The following is a 24,385-nucleotide window of genomic DNA, read 5'->3' as shown; positions in this document are numbered from 1 at the left end:
TGACATTGGGTAACAAGGTGGGGTTTATTACAAAAATCAACAAAATAACCTATCTTATTGCAAATATGGATGAATCACATGATTATTCCTTTAAAAATTCATGGTCTTTTTCATGATTTCCTTGGTCATGAGGTGCCCCTGCACCACTAATGAGGATGTTGTCTTGATGGTTGAGGATGGGTAGTGGACTTAATCGAAGAGCTATTACCATGGTAGAAGAGTGTGCAAGGAGTCACGCACTCACCTAGTCTATGGAATCGATACAACATACAACATCTTTGGGTAGGCATTCTTCCTCATTGCATGAAGTGACTTTGGTTGAGGATTCCCTCCAGTCTCCTTGATCAAAGGAACTTGAATATGGTGTCTTGGATGGTTGTTCAAAGAGTTATTTCAAAATCCCATTGTCAAGCTAAGGGTGTGCGTATTGAAAAAAAGGAAATGACATTGTTTAGGTTGGAAATGACATTGACAAGACTCTAGGCCCTTTCAAATCATCTAGTTTGATCTTTTGCTATTGGTTAGTGGCTATTTTATTGATATTTTGATTAAATTGGGTTTTAGGAGTCTATAACCTAAAACCTATTTACCTTTAATAAAAATCATGAGATCCTAAACACAAATACTTTTCACTTCCCTTCTCTTTCCTGAGCCCCACAATATATAACACTCAAATAACTAACACTACCATTACCACTTACCCCACACATGGGATACACAGTTTTAATCTAATTTGCTAGTGGGATGACTTACAAAGCATAAGAATATAACTACCTTGGGGGATGTGTACCACATGTTAGCATATATATCAACCATTATACATTATAATTGTAACACCCCATTTCTATTGTTGAGATGTAGATCTCAACATCACTAGCTTCAACTATGTATTAAGGGATGCATATGTTGTTCTTGTGTTTTTTGTCTTGGGTGTTGAACGATGTTTTAGCTTCATTGTTTTTTGTGAGTTTTAGTTGTGGTTGTTGTCCTTGCTTTGAATGGTGTGTTTGGACCATCCCCACGTTTCAAGATGAGGTTCCTTAACATGTCGATTGTTGGTGTTCAATATGATTTGAGGTGGCTATGTTATGTTTATATGCCTTGTTTATTTGAATGCTTTAGTTCATAAATGTGCATAAAATTATTTATGTTTTAGTAAATGTGTTCGTTGATTATATGATATCTTGATGCATTGAATTATATTTTTATGATGTTGGTCTTGTTGGGTGTTTATGATGTGCTTCAACTATATATGTATTGAATAGGTATTCTTGACATGTGCATTGAGTAGTTATAGGTACATGGTTATTTCTCCACTTGGCTATAGAGGTTTTAAAGAAAAATGCTCTTCAAAAGCGTTCTTTTGAAAATTTAAAATTTTGAGAGATTTGACTCAATTCAATTGTAAAAGCTTGGGAGTGAATTGGATTGAGGATGACAAAGGATTGCTTGAAACGTGCGTGGATTCAACTTCATCCATTTTGAGGAAATTACAAGAAAGCCATTTTTTCAAATTTGAAAATGAAGGTAATTGTATTCTTTATCTTTGTATTTGAGTCCTTTTGCATAATGGATTCCATGCTCACCCTTAAGAAAACATTGGAATTCTTTCTTAGAATGAAATTTGAAGCAAATAGAGTAGGATTTAATTATATTTAAAATTTAAAAAAATGACATTTTGTGCCCTCACCATGACAATTTTAAAAAAAATGATTGAAATTCAAAGTTTATTGCTTGAATTAGATGTTCACATTTTAACCAAAGGGACACTTTGTATTTCGAATTTCAAAATTTGAGAAAATTTGACCTTCATTAATAAAGTTTGCATAAAATTTTTGGTTTTTACGTTTGGAAAAAATCTAAGAAAATTTGAATTTTGCAATTGAATTTGAATGTTTTAGAATGGAAGATTTGAAGACTCCATGATTTTTCATAATATGCCTTTTAAGACTATTAAAAAAATTATTGGTCCAAATTTGTGCCACACTTGATGTATTTTAATTCTTGCCTTGTTTTTTGTGCCACACTTGATGTTGTGAGTATGAAGTAAGGACATAGGTGTTAGAGGGAAGTATGTAATAGCTTCCTACATTTGCTAGGGCACAAAGGGGCCTAAGGATATCTTGTGCAGAAATCTCTTAACTAAGTGATAACTAAAGAAAGACATGAGAAATTAAAATGAACCAAGATAACGGTGCACTATTATATTTGGAGTGCTCGTATGGACTTGCTATGAGTGTGGAAGACATGCTCGCTCTTGGACCGCTAAGACTTGTATGGTTGAGTAACCTCATCTTTTGTGAGGGGTGTAATTGATTCATCTTGGACAATACTTTAGGCCATTGCAATAAAACTCTTTACCACCTCTCTGGAATCTAGTCCTCTTTCCCATTGAGTTGCATTTGATGAGATATGGTACTGCATCCTTTTTGAGTGACCTTTACATGTAGTGTATGTTGCATGTTTACTCTATGAAAGATGTGCATATAAGCACTTCAAGATGCAGCTTTAATCAAAATTAAGCTGAAACCAGAGTATTATACCCCAATGTAGGAGAATGAGGAGATCGTAGAAGTTCATGATACGATCAAAGCTAAAAGAACAAAATGCCTTTAATGGCCTTTATCCTTCGAACACCCTACTTGATGAATTCAACATTTAATGATAGATTGCTATCAGTTTAACTACCTCTACTCCTTTGTGTTCTTTATGTTCTAGGAAAGTGGACCACTGAGTATCAAAGCTAAAAGACGTCCATTTTAAATGTTACTCAAGTCTGAATGACAAGACACAAGGAAACTTGTGATGGATTGAAATATGTAGAGGAGTTCTTAATATAGATAGCTTCATTGCAAAAACTTCAATACAAGCACAAAAATCATCTACAGACAGAGAGGAAGAAAATCAGGAAGAAACAGACGCTTCATACAACTTTCTATAACCTCCATACAGCTTATACAAGTATTCAACGCACCCTTTGTGTGCAAAACGAAGATGATTTACCAAACAAAATTGAGAATTGATCGCTCTACTGCGGCCAAAAACATTCTAAACCCTTGATAGAAAATTCACCTGGACAAAAGCGAGCCAAAAACCTTACCTTGCTTGTGCAAAGATCGCTCTGGCGGGGGGGGGCAGGGAGGCAAGACGATTGCCGCTTGTTTCGATTTTCTTTCAAAATGAAAATGCGTTGCATTTTTTTTTTTAATAAAATGCTCGTGGTCATCCGAATTCCGACGAACACAGGCATTTTAAAAAAAAAAAATCAAATTTTCACACAATGTTCCTTGTCCATCGGAAACCTCCGTCAGAATTTGACCCCAAATGTATTATTGCAAAGACCTTGAGGGGAAATTAGTTTTCCTCTTACTCTCATGGCCTCACAACATTGAAGCAGAATTCAAGGCTTTCAATAAGGGGTATGACAATCTCAAGAAAATGTCGGAGGAAAAACAAATAGAAAACAGTATCGACCTTAAAGGAGAACGCATGACTTTCAGTGAAGTGTATGATAAGCACAAGAAGAAGGAGGACAAACCTATTAAAAGTTGTATCGACTTTGAAGTGGTATGGATTCCAATAATAATACATGGTAGAGGCACATGAGCAACTCATCTAGAGGGGATTAAGAAACTCAAGTGACCATCAACTGCAGATCCTTGGTCCATCAATTCCTTAGCCATGCTTTTTATCCGAAGGCATCCTTCCTTCTATAAATTGCCATTGCTCATTGTTGTGCCTGCTAAGGGAAAGATCCTTTGAGAAAATCTGATTCCAAGGATAGATGACAAAGCGAGAGAAATATGTAAGAAGTGGGTGACAAAGGCAGTGCATGGAGGGAAATGATGATGGAGAAGATGGAAAGGGAGATAACAAACATGAGGGTGACAAAGACAACAAATGTGCTATTCAAATTTATGGAGGAATGGAATAGGAAAAATAGCAAAGAGGAAAAGGAAAAATCAAACTTCACATAAGCATAGAAAACATATTACTTTTATATTAAAAATGAACAACATATCTAATTATTTATGCATTCTCTAGATAAAGGATTTCTATTAAAAAGATTATAATTACAATGATGAGGTTTCTTATAATGTAATTATATTGTGTGATGTTTTATTTATTTATAGCTAAACAAATAGTAAACACATCATACATATTGGTCCAAATAAAGTCCACTTTGTGAATGTGTATAAATTTGAATAGATATATGTATGCATACAAATGAGTTATATATATATATATATATATAATATATAAATAAATATAATATGAAATTTTGTCGAATCATGTATAAATTGAAGTTTTAATTAAGCATTTTGAGGTTCATAAAAACATAAATTAGATATCATAAAGTTATTATTTATTTTTTTATAATTGATTATTACTTATTATCTAATTGTATGTTGGTCATGGCAGGAGTAATATGGAGGAAGACTAAAAAATTGGTACTTAAAGGAAAAAAAATTCAATGTAAGTCTTCAAATCATATATTCTTGTTGAGATTAATTTGGATTTTTTAAAATTATATTAAAACAAACATAATTAACATTATATTTAATCTTTAAAATATTTTTTAATTAATAAGTTGAGAATAGTCTTCATTAAGTACCTAGAAATATAGAAATAGATCAATTATATATTGAATTTTAGTAATAATATTAATTATTTTTAACTTTAATAATATAAAGGAAACTTTAGGTTTGATAGTAGTCTTATAGCTAACCTTTTTATTGTGTTATACTAGTCTCTTTGATGAAGTTATTTTGAATAACATAAATTGATTAATTTTTAAAAAATGGCATTTGTAGAATGACAAAAGATAATGTAAAAAGGTTTTGTTTGGAAATTTATCCATGAACCAACATAATCAGGACACGTCCATTATCTATTGATTCATAATTGCTAACATCTAAAAAACCAAAATTATGAAATACGTATTCAAGTCTTATATAGGTCTAATGATATAAATGGGTTGAAAAAGATTAGATAATTAGGGATAAAATATAAAAATCAAATTGACACATTAAAAAATATAAACACGCGTGTCTTATCTGTGTTTTTTAAAGCATACATTTTTTTCTAGAGCCTTATTAAGTCACAACTAATAAGAATTGAACATATGAAGCAACACTTCGACACAATAGAAAAATTGTTGAAATGAATAATTGTTTTCCTAGGAATTTATTCAAGAGAAATAATAAGATGTGTGGCCCTGGAACATCATACTTGCAATTTTTTTATTAGTAACCACTCACACAAATGGATACCATAATGAAACATATGAATTAAATAATTGATTTAGAATTTTTTTGCACCTCTCCTTAGTTTTGGCTAACATGTACATGGAACATTTTTAAAGAATATTTTGTCAACTCCTTTCAATGCAAATTCAGTTGGTGATAAAATCATGTGGATGATATCAACATATGTTGCTTTGGTAAATTTAAACTTTAGCCTGCTCTAAGCTTAGAGAGACCACTTATGAGGGGATAACCCATAAGCACAATGGCTCAACAAAGGCACAATGGCTTGTAAGATTATTGACCTAGTTTGGGTTTGATCCTTGCTAAACACCACAAGTACACTTTTCCCTTATTAGTTTGTGCCAAGCATGCGCACATGCACATTAATTTTTCCTATGATTTTAAGCATTGTATTTATCATTTACCAACTTTTTTCTCAAGTACCTTAGTCTATGTGTATCCTTTCCCTTCTCTTTTTAGATGGTCTTAGTCTACAATATACTATTCTCTCCTCTTACTCTCTACTTCTACACCATTGATCATAGAATGCAATTCAAATGTTGATTCTGAAAACTTGAACATAATATTAGATCTAATAGTATTATTGAAGAGCATATAGATTATAATAATCAAACATTTTTCCTTATAAACTATTTTTTGTAATTTTGTACAAAATATATTTTCAAAAATTAATAATAATCTATTAACATAGCTTTTTAAAATAATTTTGTTTTATTTAGTCAACACTATTTTGTAAGGAACAGAAGTTTACAACTATCTACTATTAGTTTTATAGAGATGGAGCTAATGATAATTATATTTGGTTTTGTACAGTTTTTCAACATAAAGGTCTTCGTGCTCCACAAAGAGAGTACGATGGAGATCAGGACGACAATGACCCAGGTATAGACCCGAACGTTATGTTGAATGCTCTTATTATAGGATATGTTTACATGTATCTTGTGATTTTGTTCAGTCAGCAGCATTAAAAAATTGCTGGAATTGGAGGAGGACGAGGCAGCAGTAGCAGTTTTTATATGCGGTGATCGGAGCACAGGCAAGTCGAAAGCTGGAGATAAAGTGTATTCGATGCTTGAAAATGAGCTCAAAAACAAGAAATGGAAGCAATTGAAAATAGAAATATCTGGGATGGACAGTGCGAAAGAAGGCTCCATATCAAATACAGACATTGTTCCTGGTCTGCGATCGCAAATTTTACAGAATCTGGGATTAAAATATATTTCACCAGACATTGAAAACGATGGAGATTGGAAGAAGCAGCTGCATAAGGCTTTTAATGTCTTAGATGAAAAACATGCTATCGAGAATGTATTCATGTACATTGAAAATATCCCCAGTGCTGAAATCCTTGGTAAACTTTTGCCAAAGAGGAACTACGGACTGAATCGCATCAGACTTCTGGTTACGACTCGCGAGAAGGATGTAATATCTGCTACGGAGGGCACCAATTTTAAAAGACATCTGTATGCTATGAAAGGTTTGGGTTACAAGCAAGCTTTGGAATTCTTCAAGAAAAAGCTTTCGTTGAGTAACATTAACAAACCTCTTGTATGGAACATTATAAAGATTTGTAAGGGCTATAAGCTTCAAATGAAAATTGTTCGGGACCATTTGGTTAAGTATTACAAAGACGAGGAAGCATTTAGCAGATTGTTAGAATGGATTGAAACAGAGAAGCCTAGTTTCGAAGTACTGAGTGAGTACTTGGGGTGCGAAGGAAAATTCCTCCGTCAGTCTATAACCACCCAAGATGCACTTCTGGACATTTGTTCATTTTTCAATAACAGGGAGTGGGATCATGTGGCCTGCATATTTGAAATCGATGTACTGGAAAAGTTGAAAGAGTTGGAGCTAGTGAAAAGAGAATCAACTAAAGTAGTTGTCCCTGCTACAGTCATGCCGTACTGTCTCTCTCTTGCAAAAGGAGTTCGAACAACTACTGCCGCTGAGCTCCATGCTTTGCTGGCAAAAAATAAGGTAGATATTGAGTATTCTTAAATTCATTCTATTCAAAAGCCATGAGTCCATGTAAGGTTTTAATATTTTTTAAGAAATGATTTCCCACGTGATCTTGTTTGTTTCCGAAGCTTCACGCAATAAAAGGAATCTGGCTTTTAGAAAACAAGTTCCCATTCCCTATTTCTGCACAACAGCTGGATGACATGCCGAATCTAAGAGTTCTTGGTTTAGGAGACTGTACAATTGTGGATGGTGAATGTAAAAGAAATTTCAAGCATCTTCGATATTTTCAAGCTGGAAGAATTCAACAACTGCCCTTCGATATCGCTCACATGGAGCACCTAACCTATTTGGATAACAATTCCAACAACTACATGGGGGAGACCACAAAAAATGTAAGTGTCTCTTTTACTTCCTTTGTTTAGAAAGAATATTAGGATTCTCAAATTGGAATATTAAGCTTCATTTTAAACTCGTAATAGCTTGTCAAAACTTTTGTGGGTGTCTTCTATCATTAATATTTCTGAGCAGTTTTCACTAATCTTTGAGAGTAAATGATAATGTGATTGAACAGTAGACATGATACGTCTGTTGTTTATACCGTTTGAACAAATTAGAATATACTGTTTAAAACCAAAATAAAGTGTTTTCTCATCCATATTTTGGATCAACTCATTTTTCTCTTTTCAGGTTCCAACAACTCTCAGGATGGTGAAGTCAACGGCATTAAATTTGGAGCATTACAGTGATTTAAATAATCTTCCCAAAGAATGCAAGCTTATAGAGTTGAATCTAGAAGGCAATGATATGGAAAATCTATCACTGAGCTCTGCCGAATTGCATGCTGTGGAGAAAATAGTTATAAGGAAGTGTAGCAAATTACTAAATTTGCCTAAAAGTTTTGGAAATCTCAAATGTTTGAAGAGATTGGATCTAAGCCACTGTGAAGAACTGACAGAGTTGCCATCGAATTTTGGATGGATAAGCAACCTGGAGAAAGTTAACTTGTCCTTCTGCAGGAGGCTAAAACATCTTCCCGATAGTATGAATTTGCTGACCTGCGTGAATGAAATTGATTTGTCATATTGCAGGAGCATTGAAAAGCTTCCTAAGCGCTTTTCTGAACTTTCCACATTGCGGGTGTTGAATTTAAGATCGTGTACTCATTTGTTGGAGCTGCCTGAAGAGTACCAAGGATTAGCTCTTGAGAAGCTTAATGTTGAGTCATGCAAGCGACTAAAAGATCTTCCAAAAAATGTAGGACAAAACCCTTTGATGCAGAAGACTGTGTCCTTGAGTTGGTGCTCCACAATAGCAGAAATACCAGAAGGATTCATCAGGCACATCAAAACTCATGTGGAAGAGCTTATTTTAATGGATTGCATCGGCCTGATCTCGCTACCAGATAATATTTTCATGGAACTGTCTGTTCTAAAAAGCCTTAACTTGAGCGGTTGTAGAAGCCTTCTAGGCCTGCCAAAGCAAATGCACAAACTCCAGCATCTAGAAAAGTTAAATCTGAGTTCATGTGACAAATTGGATGAGGCATCTATTCGACTGAGCCGGCTCCCAGCGTTAAAAGAATTGATTATTTTGAACTGTAAAGTACTGAAAGGAAACTGGTTAAGAAGTCTTAGTAATATACAGAGCCTGACATTCGTGGACATTTATGACAGCCCAAATCTGCAGAATACATGGAATCAAATGAAGATTGAGAACAAAGTTTTTCACTTCACAGCTTCAACAGGAGGGCCTCGTATCGTGCCTTTTTCTTTACCTCCTTCTACGTCTCACGTAAGCTTTTTGTCAAAAACATTTGCTTGCTTCTGCTCTTATACCGTAAACTTAACTTTTTATGCTCGGACTGATATAAGACCTCTTTAATTAGGGTAGATGTACATAGCTGGTATTGCTCGAGCATAAAAACCATATTTAAAACTACTTTTAACATGGATTTGTAAATTTAGATAGTTCGAACGAATGGTACATGACATTATATAATATAATCATTATATGATTTCCTTTCTATCGCTATTCTTCCAAGTTCTTTCTACGTATCAGGTGAACATTGAAATTTGAAACTTATATTATGCATCCACTAATAACAGCAAAAATATGTTTCTAGAAACATATGAGCATTAACTGTAAAATAATGTTGACCTCTGTCATGCTGCAGAAGTTGCGGATTGACAAGGAGATAGAGCGGGGAACCTTGGATTTCTTCAACAACAAATGGCATTTTATGGATGTCAGTGGAGGAGTTTTCTATCCATCTGATCTTGAGGTAGGGAGTACTGTAGTTATTATATTTGACAAGAATTATCAGGAGGAAGACCGGCAAGCGCTGATCAGAATACTAGCTGATCTCCAAGCAACATCCAATAGCATGCAGGTAATTTATATTGGCAAATTTTGTAGTTCACTGGCAACGGAACTGGTCGGAAAGTATCGTTTTTGCAGTGGTGATAACTATGAAGCTGAAGTGTTCTTTGAAAAGCTTTTGGGCATGGATCAGTCTTTCGATCATGTTATGATCTCTAGTGAAGTTAAGGGCAATGGAGAATTGAAATCCTTTTCAGACTTGACAAGCATAACAAAAGACAGTTTAAAGGCCATGACCAGGGATGTCCCAGAAACACAGTACCTCCATTTGAAGGAACTTTCTGAGGGTAATACCAAGGATAATGAGAAGTCCAATACAAAATTGCTTCAAGCTTTGTTGCTCACAAAGGAAATTAACTTCCTGATCACTAGCACGGCTCAGGTATTAATGTTTTCAGCTCAATACGTACGTTCTGAACATTAGTTCACTAATTAGAATTTTCACAATATAACTGTTATATAAGGAATCGTATTCGTGAAATTTGTTTGGCAGGTGGAAATCAAAGACCTTGAGGGGAAATTCGTTTTTCTCTTACTGTCATGGCCTCACAACATTGAAGTAGAATCCAAGGCTTTCAATGAGGTTTATGACAAGCTCAAGAAAATGTTGGAGGACAAAGAAATTGAAAACTGTATCGACCTTAAGGGAGAACCGATGACTTTCAGTGAAGTGTATGACAAGCACAAGAAAAAGGAGGACAAACCTATCAAAAGTCGTATCGACTTTGAGGTGGTATGGATTCCAATAATAATACATGGTAGAGGCACACGAGCTAGTCATTTAGACGGGATTAAGAAACTCAAGTGGCCATCGATTGCAGATCCTTGGTCCATCAATCCCTTAGCAATGCTTTATTTCCGAAGGCATCCTTGCTTCTATAAATTGCCATTGCTCATTGGTGTGCCTCCGAAGGGAAAGCTCCATTCGGAAAATCTTATTCCAAACACAGACGACAAAGAGAGAGAAATATGTAAGAAGTGGGTGACAAAGGCAGTGCAAGGAAGGGAAATGATGATGGCGAAGATGGAAAGAGAGATAACAAACATGAGGGTGACAGAGACAACAAATGTGCTATTCAAATTTATGGAGGAATGGGATAAGAAAAATAGCAGAGAGGAAAAGGAAAAATCAAAGTCCACATAAGCTTGCACAACATAGAAAACATATTACCTTTTACATTAAAAATGAACAACCTCTCTAGTTAGTTATGCATTCTCTAGATAAATGATCTTTCTTAAAAAGATTATAATGATGAGGTTTCTTATAATGCAAATATATTTTGTGATGTTTTGTTGATTTACAACTAATCAAATAGTAAACACATCCTAGATAGTGGTCCAAATAAAGTCCACTTTTGAAAATGTGTATAAAATTGAATATGCCTTTTATTTCATTCTTTTTGGCTCGTACTTGTTGGTATCATTGAGGTGTTTTCAATTTGATGCTCTTTAGTTTAAACGGAATATATAATTCGAAGGTGCTGCAAATTTCTTTATGAGTTTCCACTTTATTTATTCATCCCTTGTTCTTTTAGTTTTCTCGTGAACCTTGTGTTCACGATGTTATATTGTCCTATTATGTTGAAGAGCTTAACATATATATTTAATATTTATTTTATGTTTTAAGTTTGTTATGTTCAAATTATTCAATAAAGTATTTTATGGATTAATGGTAGTGAAATAATAAATGTTCTAATTAGATAAATCGGGTTAAGGTTCGAACTTTTTATTATAGTAGTCATCAAGTGGAAGAGAGGGAACTCACAAGCTTTGAGTCAAACAAAAGCATGTTATAATAAATATGAAATAGTAAATGTTAAAATATGAAAAGTAAATGTAATAAATAAAGATGTTTAGCTTTTAATTTTGGACTAAATAATAAATTAAGTTTGACATAGCATTGCACTTTACTTGACTTGTATCGAGAAAAGTGTAATATCTATCAATGTCTCATCTCGACACTTCAAAATTATGTATGTGATTTGAAGTCTTGGGTCTATAGATCAAGGTCAAATTCACACCTACATTAATGATTTGGAAGTTTACAGACTTATTCTTCTTAATTCACTTTATTTTCCTATATTTCATCTTCCTTTTCTATTATCTAATTATAACAATATTTAACATACCTTTGAAAGACAATTGTTGTATTTCAAAGGGACATTTTCATGTAGGTAAACCCAAGAAAGATGATCTAACACATTGAATAAAATAGATTTAGGGCATTTGAATGCTCCTAGAATTATTGCACAAATTTATATTTATTTTAAGTCACCAAACTAAAGTGTTTTGTTCCTTAAATAACAATGATATACAAAAAAATTTACTCAAAAAATAAGAAAATTTGAGGTGAATAAAAATGAATACATTTAATTGAAGGAAGGCATTAGGCAAATATAATTTCTTTACCATGATCTTTGTTTCTTCATCGACATATAGTATCATGCATTACTTTTTCCTCCTTTAATTCATGAGAATGTTCATTTTCACCTTATATGTCTCTGTGGAAACATACCATTCACCCTACATTAGAACAACTTCTTCTTTCTTACCATGTATTCTGATTGACATCTTTGGGATCATATAATGATACGTGATGGCTGGTGCTAAAGGCAACAACAAAAAAAAATTGCCATGACAAATCAACAACCCATTGAAGGGAAAATACTTTTACCCTATAAGGTATTGTTGGCCACATATTTAGTTTTCTTAAATATATCTTATTTGGTTTACTTAAATATATTTGATTGATTGGTTAAATTGATATATTACAAAAGTACAAATGAACCTTGTTTATATAGGTAAAGTGATGACTTCTAGGATGATAACTACCCTTGATATGAATATTAAATGCATGATACATAATGATTAATGCCTAAAGAAAATATTAATTAATGAGACATGACTCGTATCTTCTAGAATGCCACCTAGGATAACTAACATGATCCTATGAACATTATTAAATGAAAAGTTACAAAAAGAAAATTTAGGACACCTAACTTAAATGCAATCTAGGTAGGTCCTAAGTAAACTTAACATTTGAATAGGTTCTAACTATGAACTAGTTAACATATAACCACATTCACACCAACACCCCTAAGTGTAACTTAGGGATAAAAAACATTATGCAATGATGCAAGACTAATATAATGAATGCAATATGGGTCATGACTACTGGGCCATGTTAGGTACCCTTGCACAACTAATCATGAAACTAATCTCTCATAAACAAAAAAAATCAGAAAACCCTATGGGATAAAACTTCTTGCCAAAAAAGAGAGAATGAAAACCATATCCAAGTGAAAGACGAAGTGATGTATGGAGGTATCAACATCAATAGCCCCCAAGAACTACATCCATCACAAGAATCCAATCTATAGTCCCCCTTTATGAGGAAAAGAGGGAGACTATGTAGCCCCTCCATAATGAATAATCGCTTGCAAGAATGATATCTGTTTGAATAAAAAATACAATTCAGTGCTTACAAACCTCTTGTCTCCCCTTAGGAAGAAACAAAACCATGTATAAAGCTAGGAACATTTCCCATTCAAGATATGCTGTAAAAGGTGGCTGCATGAAGAATGATAATGGTGTCTCTGAAAAATGCTTATATATCTCCTTGTCCAAGTGATATGATAATGCCACAATCCAATCAGGTGCATTCCTAATCAAAGAAGAAGATGACAAATGAGAACTATGAGGAAATTGATGTAGAGCAAACTCCAAAGACGAATATGCTTAAATTTGTCCTCCAACCAAATATGTAAGACAATGACGGTCTTGCTGATCATGAATTATGGAAGTCTCAATTAATGAATCTAGAGAAGAATTCAAAAAAAGTGAAGGTGGGTCAACTATATCCAAAAAAAAACCAAGAATCCTTGAAGCAACCTCAACTGAAGTGTTGAAAGACTAGATAAAGTATCACAATCATGGGGTATCTTCTCCAAAGAATGATGAGGCATATTGAAATCTGAAATAGGATCATTTGGGAGTAGTTGAATATCAAGATCTCCATATAACTCTCAAATGTGACTCCAAAGAGCACGAGGACACTCAAAATCAACAAGAGACACCAAAATTTCATCATCAACATGCATACCAATAACACTTAAGGAATGATCCCTATTTCATTTCCAAGAAAATATCTTACTAGGTATGCTAGGTAGTGGAATAAGATCCTACAAATATGGCATTAAATGAAGCCCTCTAAGATGTGTAATGATGCCATCTCTCTATGTTGTCTATAGTCCCTCGTCTCCAGGATGATAAAAAAGGATGTAATAGAAAAACCATTGCAAACTATGATATTCTTCAAAATATCAAAGATAGAACCAAAACAAGATTGTAGAAACCTCTAACTATGATAAGAAACTAAAAGTGAAGCCAACCATAAGTTGTACCTCTCCAAGCATCAAGATATCTAAGTTATCATAAAAAAGCCACAATATGCAAAAACGCAATAGATAGTACCTAGGAATGAATTTGGAAAATGTGTATGGACTAAATGGTAGAGCTCCTCAATACCTTTTCAACATTGTAAGAATAATGAAAATTGAAGATCATGGCAAAAATTTATGAGGTCAAGAGTCCAAATAGAAGGGTTGACCTCAAGCTATGATTAGAATGATGAAGAACCCATAATGAAGTCATGGAAACCCCAAAGGATCAACCAAGAAATATGCCTTCCACAAGAGAATTTTACTACATGATCTTGCATAAACATGAGATTAAAATATTATAAAATGATGCATAAATTATAAACGTACAAATGAGCCTTTCTTATATAGGCAAGATGATGAGGCAGGATGACAACTACCCTTTATGCAAACATTCAATACATGATGCATAATGATTAATGCCTAGAGAAAATATTAAATATTAAGACATGACTCATATATTCTAGAATGCTACCTATGATAACTAACATGATCGTATGAACATATTAAATGACAAGTTACATAAAGGAACTATCTTAAAACTAACTTAAATGCAAGCTAGGTCCTAGGTAAACTTAACATGTGAATAGGCTCTAACTATGAATTAGTTAGAATACATTCACATTTACACCAACACCCTCCCTTTGGTGCAACTTTGGGAGAAAATTTATTAAATGAAAATGATGCAAGAATAATATGATGAATGCAATATGGGTCCTGACAACTAGGCAATGTTAGATACCCATACACAACTAATCATACAACTAATCACAAATGAATAAATGGAGAAAACCATGTGTCACAAAACTCCTATCCAAAAAAGAGATAATGTAAATCATTTGTAAGTGAAAGACAAAGTGATGTATGGAGGTCTCAACATTAATAGTGTTTTCACATAAGGAAAGTCGAAATGGTTTTGTTTATGTACAATAAGAAATATTAACTACCCACAAGCACTATCTCTCATCCATTGATCTAGTACCAATTTGAGATCACCCTACAAACACTACAACCCTCCAATGTTTTTCCTTGTCTTCTTTCCCCATTATTTATTTTTTGGAAAGTTATCGAGCTCTTATATTGTAACTATGTGAAAAAATATGTGGTTGTATAAATAATCTCTCTACCCTCTTATAAACATTTGTGGAATTTTAATGTAGAACGAGATTTTAGTACTTAATACTAAAATATTGATTGATCATTGATTTGTTAGCCCATATTAAAAGCAAAGGTGCTTATGTTTTGTGTTTCTTTACTACTTGTCTTAGAGAGCTCCCATTGGTTTAATTTCATGAGCAAGTGTGTAATTATCTACTTATGCATCTTAAATGAAAGTGGACTACTTGTGTGTGTTGAATAACCATTTTCCATATATGTTAGTTAATATTTTCTGTTAAATAAATGAAATTATGAATAGTACAAGTTGAGACAATCCCACCATAGATGTTTGGTTGTTCACAAAGGATGATTGGCTCCATATTATAGAGAAGGTTAGAAAGTTACAACTCTGTGGTGCTCCTTTGTCCACCCTTTTTCACGTGTTTCTTGAAACTCTATATTTATCTAAACCCTTAGATCTCGACCATACCCTTTCTATAAACTAATTAGCATAAGATAACATAGATGTTAAAGTTAAATATTGTTATAACACACAATAGAGTACTCAAAATAACTTACCATACACTTGTAGTACATTATATAACACTTGCAATAAGTTAAACATAAATTATAGTAACACATCTCACACCTATAGCACCGTACTATAATTATATAGGAAAGCATGTATGGGAAAACTTTCCAACAAACAAAAACTAAAACCAAAGAAAGATAAAGCCATGAAATTGTTAGTTTTTGGTTACATAGGAGGGTCAGTGCAAGAAGATGAGTCCACTTTTTGGCCAAAAAGTGGAAGTGTTTTCCCTGTTTTTTAGATTTTGTCTCATTTGAGCTTAAATTTTGAAACACTTAGAGATTGAATCTTGGAAAAAGTTAGTAATATAAAAGATAGCCCTCTGAGTGTACTTTTCAAATATGTAATTTATTTTAATACCCACATAATAAAAAATAACTTTTTGAATGGAGTTCAAAAAACTATGTTTTAAAAATGCCTATTTCAAGACCATGCCATGCATGTGTACGACCCACACTTTTTCACACAATTAAAATTATTTTCTCAAACCGTTTTGGGAAATGGTTTGTAACACACTGAAGATTGATGAGCATATTTTTCTGTATTTTGTTTTCAAATTTTTTTTTTAATTAATTTTTTAATTGCCGTAATTATCTTTTTAAAAATTTGACGTGTACGACCCACATAATTTGACGTAAACTTAGCATTTTTTGAATTTATTTTTTTAAATAGAAAAGAATTTTGTGTAGATTGATGACATATAATTTTTTTTTCAAAATTCATTAAAATAAAAAAGTTATTAAATTAAGAAAATTAGTTAATATTTTAAATTTATGGACCTGATTTAGTATAAATTAAATGAAAAATAGTTAAAATAATCAATTTTTAAATTAATTTACATATTTAGAATCTAGACAGTATAATCTGAAATGGGTTTTAATTTCGTATAAAAATGCTTTGATTAGAGGCATGTAAACTATTTTAGAAGTTCATATTTGTGCTTTCATTCATGGAGCTTTGAATTTGCAGGTTCATGTCTCAGGTGTGGCCATCCCAGGCCTATCCTGGGCCTAATCCCGAGGCAAGTGGTGAGTTGTGGATTCAAATTTTACATAACAGGTCCCCATTTTATAAACGGGGGCCCGTTCCATTTTTTACCTGTTGGATTTAATAACGGGCCCCCGTTTTAAATAACAGGCCCCCATTTTAAATAACCGTTACTATAAAAAACAAGATAGATTGCATCGATTTACCACACTATCATTGAAATCCGTACTGACAAAGATTTTTTACATCATTTGGCAGTACTTTTTAATATTTTTTACATGATTTTTTGAAGAACTCAGTAAAAAGATATTATTTTTTGAAGATGAGTTTGTTAAAATGGGTTCTAAGCAACATCAAAAGAAAAAAAAGAGGACAATGATAGTGGATGAAATTCAAGCACAAAGAGAGAAGGAGGCAAAACGCCAAAGAGATCGAAGATCACAACAACGAGAATTGAATAACACTTCTGAAGCATCTAGTTCAGTGCCCATTGTAGATGAGACCATTGAAGACATCATGATGGATGCAAGAAATGTAGAACCACAAATGGGTATGACTTTTGATGCAAATGTTCATGTGGATGCGAATCCTGGTATGTTTTTAAATCCCGATGGCTATGATGCCAATCAAATTGCTGATTTAAATGAAGCTGGATATAAATTTCATACATCAATATGAAAAGAAATAAAAATTGAAAATATTACACCACCCTCTCTGAAAGAAAATGAATGTAATTTGTTTACTATTGATAGCAATGTGCTAGATAATCTTAATGGGTTAGTTTCTTGGACACAAATCAGAACACATGTGAACAGATTATATAAACAATTTTTCTATAATAAAAAGTTAGGATCCCAATGTCAATTAATGCTATAATTAATAAAAATGTTAAAAATGCGTAAAGTCATGAAAAAAATAGGTATTTATGCAAAACCAAAAAGAAAAGATGAATCATATAAGCAAGTTGTATCTATTGTTTCCAGTGCCATTGATTCTATAGGAAAAACAAGTCGATCTAAAGATAAGAATGCAGCACATAGAGTTATAATGACTACTATAGTTGACAAAATGACTGTCAGTAAAAGAATGTTAAGTGATATAAGTGGCTATTTGAACTTACATCATAGAACCTTGTCAAGAGCGGCCAAAAGAAGAGACACAATTGAAATTGATCCACTAAACCGTTGTTGGAGTTTTAGTGGTAGACTTCAAAGGTCGGACATGAAATTAAATGATGAAACTAAACAATTAATTGCAAAATTTTGGCATGATAACACTAGAGTTTCATCAAATGCTAGAGATGTTTTAAAGTTACAGGTGGGATCAAAAATTCGTGATCCTCATCCAAAACATCTTCTTGACATGACTCAAACTGAATTCTTTAAAAAATTTAGTGATGAATCTATGTTATTGAATTTACGAATTAGTCAAAGATCATTTGAAAAATACAATCCTTGGTATGTTAAAATCAATAAACAGAGAATATCTTGTTGTTGTAAAACTCATGTTCAGTTTCATTACTATTATGATGTTTTTCGATATATACGTTGTATGTTGCATGGTAATGATCTTGTGCAGGATTGTGGTGTTTATGTTCCACCTAAAACTATAAAAGATTTTATTGGAAGTTTATTTTGTAAACCACCTAATGAACAAGTATTTCTTTCCAATTCATGCATTTATGGCCTTTGCAATTTATGTGGGAACTATTCTTCGATAGGTGAATGTTTGCATGAACATGTTTCATCTGAGTTTGGACAAAAAATGGTTGATGTTTGGAGATTTAAAAATATAGAATACCCTCTAAAGGATGGAAAGATGGGGAAACATTTAGAATTGATTACAGAATAGAATAGTGTGAATGCATTTATTAGTGAGTTTAAAACTCATATTGTTCCAAAATATGTGAAACATTCCCAACATGTCCGATGGCTTGATGGATAGTTTTGCATATGCAAGAACACATTTCCAGTTGGAACAATAGTATCAGTTGTGGATTTTGCAGAAAATTATACTCTAAAACCACAAGAGGAAACTCAATCACAATACTACAACTCAGTGCAAGTGGCCATATTTGTGCACATTATATATAGACATGACCATGACAGTATAGAAGATAACATAAATTTTTTGAGGGAGTATCATTTCTATGTTAGTGATAATCGATTACACTCTTCAGAGTTTGTTCAACATTGCTTCGAGGTATTTTATGATAATCTTAAGGAAAGAGAAATTGACATGAAACAACATATGATATGGTTAGATAACTGCACTAGACAATTAAAAATTGCAAGAATGTTTTATTGGCTATGAAAAGTTCACAAGATAACCAATGTCCAACATTTATGGAGTTTTTTTGAAGCGGGACATGGTAAGGGGGAACACGATGGAGCCGGTGCCTATATAAAAATAGCTCTTGCTAGAGAAAAATTGAAATTTGAGGATGTAGTGAAATTCAGAGATGCTTGTGCAGTTGTAGATTGGTGCAATTCAAAGTTGTCAAAAGGATCAACTGAAAACTCTGCATTCGACGTTTCTTCTGGTTGATAGAGGAAGATAGTATTCCTATTCAGCATGATTGTAATACCATCATTGGATTAGCTAAATGGCATTCGTTTAAGAGTTCTAATTCAAACACATGGACTATATTCACAAGGCAACTTGCTTGCTTTTGTCAGTTTTGTGTTTCCGGAGATTGGGAATTTTGTGAGAATAAAGAGTGGGTTGAAGAATGGCAACAAAGATCACTGACACCCATAGATGCAAATGATCCGCATGAAAGAACTGATGAAGATATGGATCAAATGTTTGCATCAAATGACTATGATCGCATTTCAGATCTTATACAACAAGGTAAAATTATTTTTGAAATTTGTTTTGATTTATTAAATACTACATATTTATGAAATCTTATAGTGTATATTTTTCTTTTTATTTCTCATTAAATATTAAAATAAAATTGTTTTGTGCACAGGACATGTCTATGTTGTTGTTGCACCAGAGGACAATGAAGAGGGGACAAAGTATTGGTTGGCTCGATGTGTAGAGCCAAAACATAAGCTAACCACTCCTCGAGTAGATGATGATGGTTATGACTATCCAACAAGATCTGTGGTTGTTGTTGGCACTTGGCTACGCAAATATCTAACAAGAAAGAATGGATTGCCCACATTTGAAGATTATGAATTAGAGAATAAGATTATACATTACTCGCATTTGGTAGTGGCAACTAATATAAAATTGGATAGATATCGTGGGAGGCCTGCTAATAAACAATTATGTACTCTCTCTATGGAAGAGCATGAGACCATTATAGATGCTTTGTAAAAGAGAGAGGATGCAGATGGTATAACGGAATGAATATCAAGTAAGTTATAATTTAAACCCTTAATCCACCTCCCTTTTAAAAGTCATGATGCATATTATATATAGCATTTTATATCATGCATCATAATTATAAAATCTAATCTAGTAAAATTTTGTTCCAGGTCTACCACAAGTAGAAGGCATCAATGAAAACAAAGTTATTTGTGCATACTTTATGTTTCATTTTGAATAATTACAAGTAAGTTAAATTTTTGTACCCTTAAGGCAAATCCCTTTGTATTTTAAATTCAATGCATCCTGATTATAAAAATTAATCATATGTATTTATTTTTTCCAGGCCTCTCAGAGTAGACTTGGTCTCAATGACTACTATTGTTTGTGCATACTTTATGTTGTATTTTGAGAGATATAAATACTTATTATTATAATTTAAATAGACTGTTTATTTTATTTTAGACATGTCTTCTTGATTACATTTTGTGTACAATATACATAAATGAGAGACTATTGGTCAAATTTATGAATGAGATAATTATGTTTTAATCAAGTTCTATTCATTATATTTGTTTTGATACTTTTTAATTTAGAATATGTTATAATTATAAGATATGTTTCAATACTTAGTTCATGATGTATGTACCTTAAGTTTATCTAATCACAAGAACTATTTAAATGAAATTCCAAAAATAAAATTACAAGTCCACATAATCCCTATAAAGTTGTTTAAGCACAACTTCCATAAATAAGATTTCAAGTCCACATAATATATAAAGTATGCACAAAATTTCAAGTCCACATAATTTCAAGTCAATATATATGATCTAATGTGCACATAATTTCAAGTCCACATAATATCTAATGGGCACAATACACATAAAGTATGCACATAATATATATGATCTAATCGTATTATGCAACTATCCATATATATAAAGTATGTGTGCACGTGTAAACAAATATGTAAAGCCCATAAAATAGTACATATCAGAGCCAAATAAACAGTAAAATTTCAAGTCCACATAATCCATATAATATCTAATCCATATGTATATCTAGATGGTAACATGATGTTCACTCCACATAATATCTAATGTGCACAAAATATATAAAGTATGCACAAAATATATATGATCTAATCCTATTATGCAACTATCCATATATATAAAGTATGTGCACATGTAAACAAATGTGTAAAGTCCATAAAAAAGTACATATCAAAGCCAAATAAATAGTAAAATCTAAGTGCTATCATCAATAACATCTTATGGTCTCTTCTCCCCGGGATGTGGTCCAGATCCACTTGTCTCATGTTGTACAAGAAAAAAATAATATTAAAATATTACTTGAAATTAACTATTAAAAGAATCATTTATCAAATATAGTAGAATTCATAAATTAAGTTACAAACTTACCATATGCTCATTAGATCCTCTATCAGTATCTCTCTTGTCCCCGGGACGTGGTCTAGATCCACCCATCTCATGGTGTACAATAAAAAAATAATATTAAAATATTACTTGAAATTAACTATTAAAAGAATCATTTATCAAATATAGTAGAATTCATAAATTAACTTACAAACTTACCATATGCTCATCAGATCCTCTAGCAGTATCTCTCTTGTCCTCGAGACGTGGTCCAGATCCACCCGTCTCATGTTGTATAATAAAAAAATAATATTAAAATATTAATTGAAATTAGCTATTAAAAGAATCATTTATCAAATATAGTAGAATTCATAAATTAAGTTACAAACTTACCATATGCTCATCAAATCCTCTAGCAGTATCTTGTGCAGTATCAACACCAAATGTAGTGCTAGCTAACTCCTGTACAAGGTCAAATTCAAAGTGTCCAATTAAATCTTAAATTAAGAGTCAAAATAAGATCAAATTAAGTATTACATATTAATACCTCAAAGGATGTCGATGTGCATTCAAATTGGCTCTGATCAAAATTATGAGGATAACCTATCCTAATGGTGGTGTCCACCTGCATACATGCATTTAATGAAATCATATTTAGTGAACATATATATGTGTACTAAATAATTTCAAGTTAAGTTACAATATTGTAAGAGTTCATATTTAATTTAAGAATTATAAGATACATACCATAGATGGTGTCATAGTAGTCAGACCCTCTTCTCGATGTGATGTAGAGGGTCCCTCATGACCTGAATCCTGGAGAAAGAAGCATTCAATGTATCAACATGAAAATTTATATAGTATACGATGATAACATATTAACTTAAAAAGATAGTACAATGTCTAGATAGAAATTTATACTATACCCCATAAGGTGTGTTGAGTTGTGTTCCAGTAGATGCAATATTGACTCTAATATTAGGTGTAGTCCTTATCTACATAAACAAAATTTATTTAATGAAGTATTAGATTGTATAAAAAAAAGAGATGCACTTAGTTTATACCTATATTTAATGAAGTATTAAAAGATTGGCATGTACATGTATATATATCTATACCTGGTCAAGATGAACATCCGAGCAAAGAAAATCCATCTAAGATGTCATCATACTATCATCTACTGCATCATGCTCAGCTAGAACTGAAGTAGATCCTGCAGCAGTAGTAGGACCTACACACGTCTCATGACAACTCGAACACATATGTGGCATCCATTGAGGAGCAGATGCCATGTGAGCAGCTTGCTCACTCAGGTTACCTGTGAGGGAAGTCAAAGCATCTAATGTCGAAATGAATGATGTATTTTGGACATCTGTAGGAATCGATGGAGCAACAAGTGGAACTATGGGTGGATTCGGCAGGGGATTATTACTCCGTGCCCCTAATCTATGCTGTGGCATTCCATGACCAACAACCTGGAATGAATTAATGTCAAAATAATTTGGTTTTTGGTTCATTACAAACTCACAGTATAATTTATTCAAAAAATAAAAAGGGACCTCATAATTACGATGTGGTGGATAATCAAAAACCATCCACCATCTATCCCAAAAGTATCTAGCCATTTCTGGATGCACACACCACCTAATTGAAATTCTTTTCTGGTTATGTTGCATTGGTTATCTTGTTTTTGGGTTAGTAAAATATGGACATAAATGAGCTTTGGTTATTTTTAAATCAGTGATTTGCCTATAAGTTAAACCATCGGCATAAAAATCACGCAACTCTTGTCGTTGTCTATGAATTTGATCTAATTGAGAATCAATAGATCTAACCGACTCGACAATAATTTGCATTGATTTTGCAAACTCTACAAGATGGGGTGGCGTGATTGGCTCATTTTGGATAGCAGCAATGTTTTGTTCAATCACTTGTAGGTTTTCATTAATTCGTTCTCTTAAACGAATTTCATCCAATCTAGGGGGTGGAGGTGGAGGTGGTGCTGTTGGTGGAGGTGGAGGAGGAGGAGGAGGTGGTTGTGGTGGGGGATTTTCACCTAATAGTTCATCTATGTCAAAGACATCCATGATAACAAAGAGCTCCTGCATATATAAAGATATACATGAATTATATACAACTCTATGTCAATGAAGAATCTATTTTACTAAATTAAAATTTTTTTTTATAAATAGTAACATTTCTATGTTGTTGAATGAGATACACATGAAATATATAATGTAATATTGAACTTAAAAAATATACATGTACATACTATTGAATCTTTAAATATAAAATTTGAGCACAAAACTTAATAAAAACTTTCAATGAAACATCATAAATCTATTATATATTCAATTTAATAAATTCATTTCTTGTAAAATGCATCAACTATTAAAATCAATATAAAATATTTCATACATAAGATCAATAAAGAAGTGAGAAATAAGATGATCCTCCTTCTAGTGTAAGAATATATAAGGATTGATGATAAGTGCTTAAAATAAGATATTAAAATGTAAGATCATTATGCTCTATAAACCAAGATATGATCATAAGATCATCATGTGAGGCACAATCATATGATATTAAGATGCAAAAATGCGTGATATTTAGTGATAATCTATTATATTCTCTATAATAATAGGCCAATGTATGAACATAAGATAATACTTTAAGAAGATAGATTAACCAGTATAAAAACATAAGATAATGCTTTAATAAGATTAAAAAAATACTATATGAACATACATGTGAAGCAAATAGTCTTGAAGATCATAAGCTAGAACAAAGATTAAAGTATAAGACATCAATCATTATGGGGAATTAGTAGTTACTAATAAAGATTATATTTAATGTAAAAATAGGAGATAAAACACATGAAGTAATAGAATATGAAGTAAACATAAAATATTAAATCATGTGATATCTAGTGGTTTCTCTTTTATGTTATGTGTCACCTCAATG

At 32.4% G+C, this 24,385-nt stretch overlaps 1 protein-coding gene across 1 annotated transcript in view; it reads left to right on the top strand.

Annotated features, from left to right (window-relative positions):
* Positions 1–11,005, top strand: part of LOC131856561 (uncharacterized) — a 60,182-nt gene extending 49,177 nt beyond the window's left edge. Inside the window, exons 12-18 of the mRNA XM_059208400.1 lie at positions 4,423–4,476; positions 6,084–6,152; positions 6,226–7,247; positions 7,358–7,624; positions 7,920–9,023; positions 9,406–9,993; positions 10,105–11,005. Of these exons, the coding sequence (XP_059064383.1) occupies positions 4,423–4,476; positions 6,084–6,152; positions 6,226–7,247; positions 7,358–7,624; positions 7,920–9,023; positions 9,406–9,993; positions 10,105–10,755 (3,755 nt within the window). The 3' untranslated portion in view covers positions 10,756–11,005. The remainder of the gene's footprint in view (positions 1–4,422; positions 4,477–6,083; positions 6,153–6,225; positions 7,248–7,357; positions 7,625–7,919; positions 9,024–9,405; positions 9,994–10,104) is intronic.
* Positions 11,006–24,385: the final 13,380 nt, after the last annotated feature.

This window comes from Cryptomeria japonica, chromosome 7, assembly GCF_030272615.1.
Source record: "Cryptomeria japonica chromosome 7, Sugi_1.0, whole genome shotgun sequence".
In the NCBI taxonomy this organism is placed as follows: Eukaryota; Viridiplantae; Streptophyta; class Pinopsida; order Cupressales; family Cupressaceae; genus Cryptomeria; species Cryptomeria japonica.
This window is presented reverse-complemented; position numbering and strand designations above follow the sequence as displayed.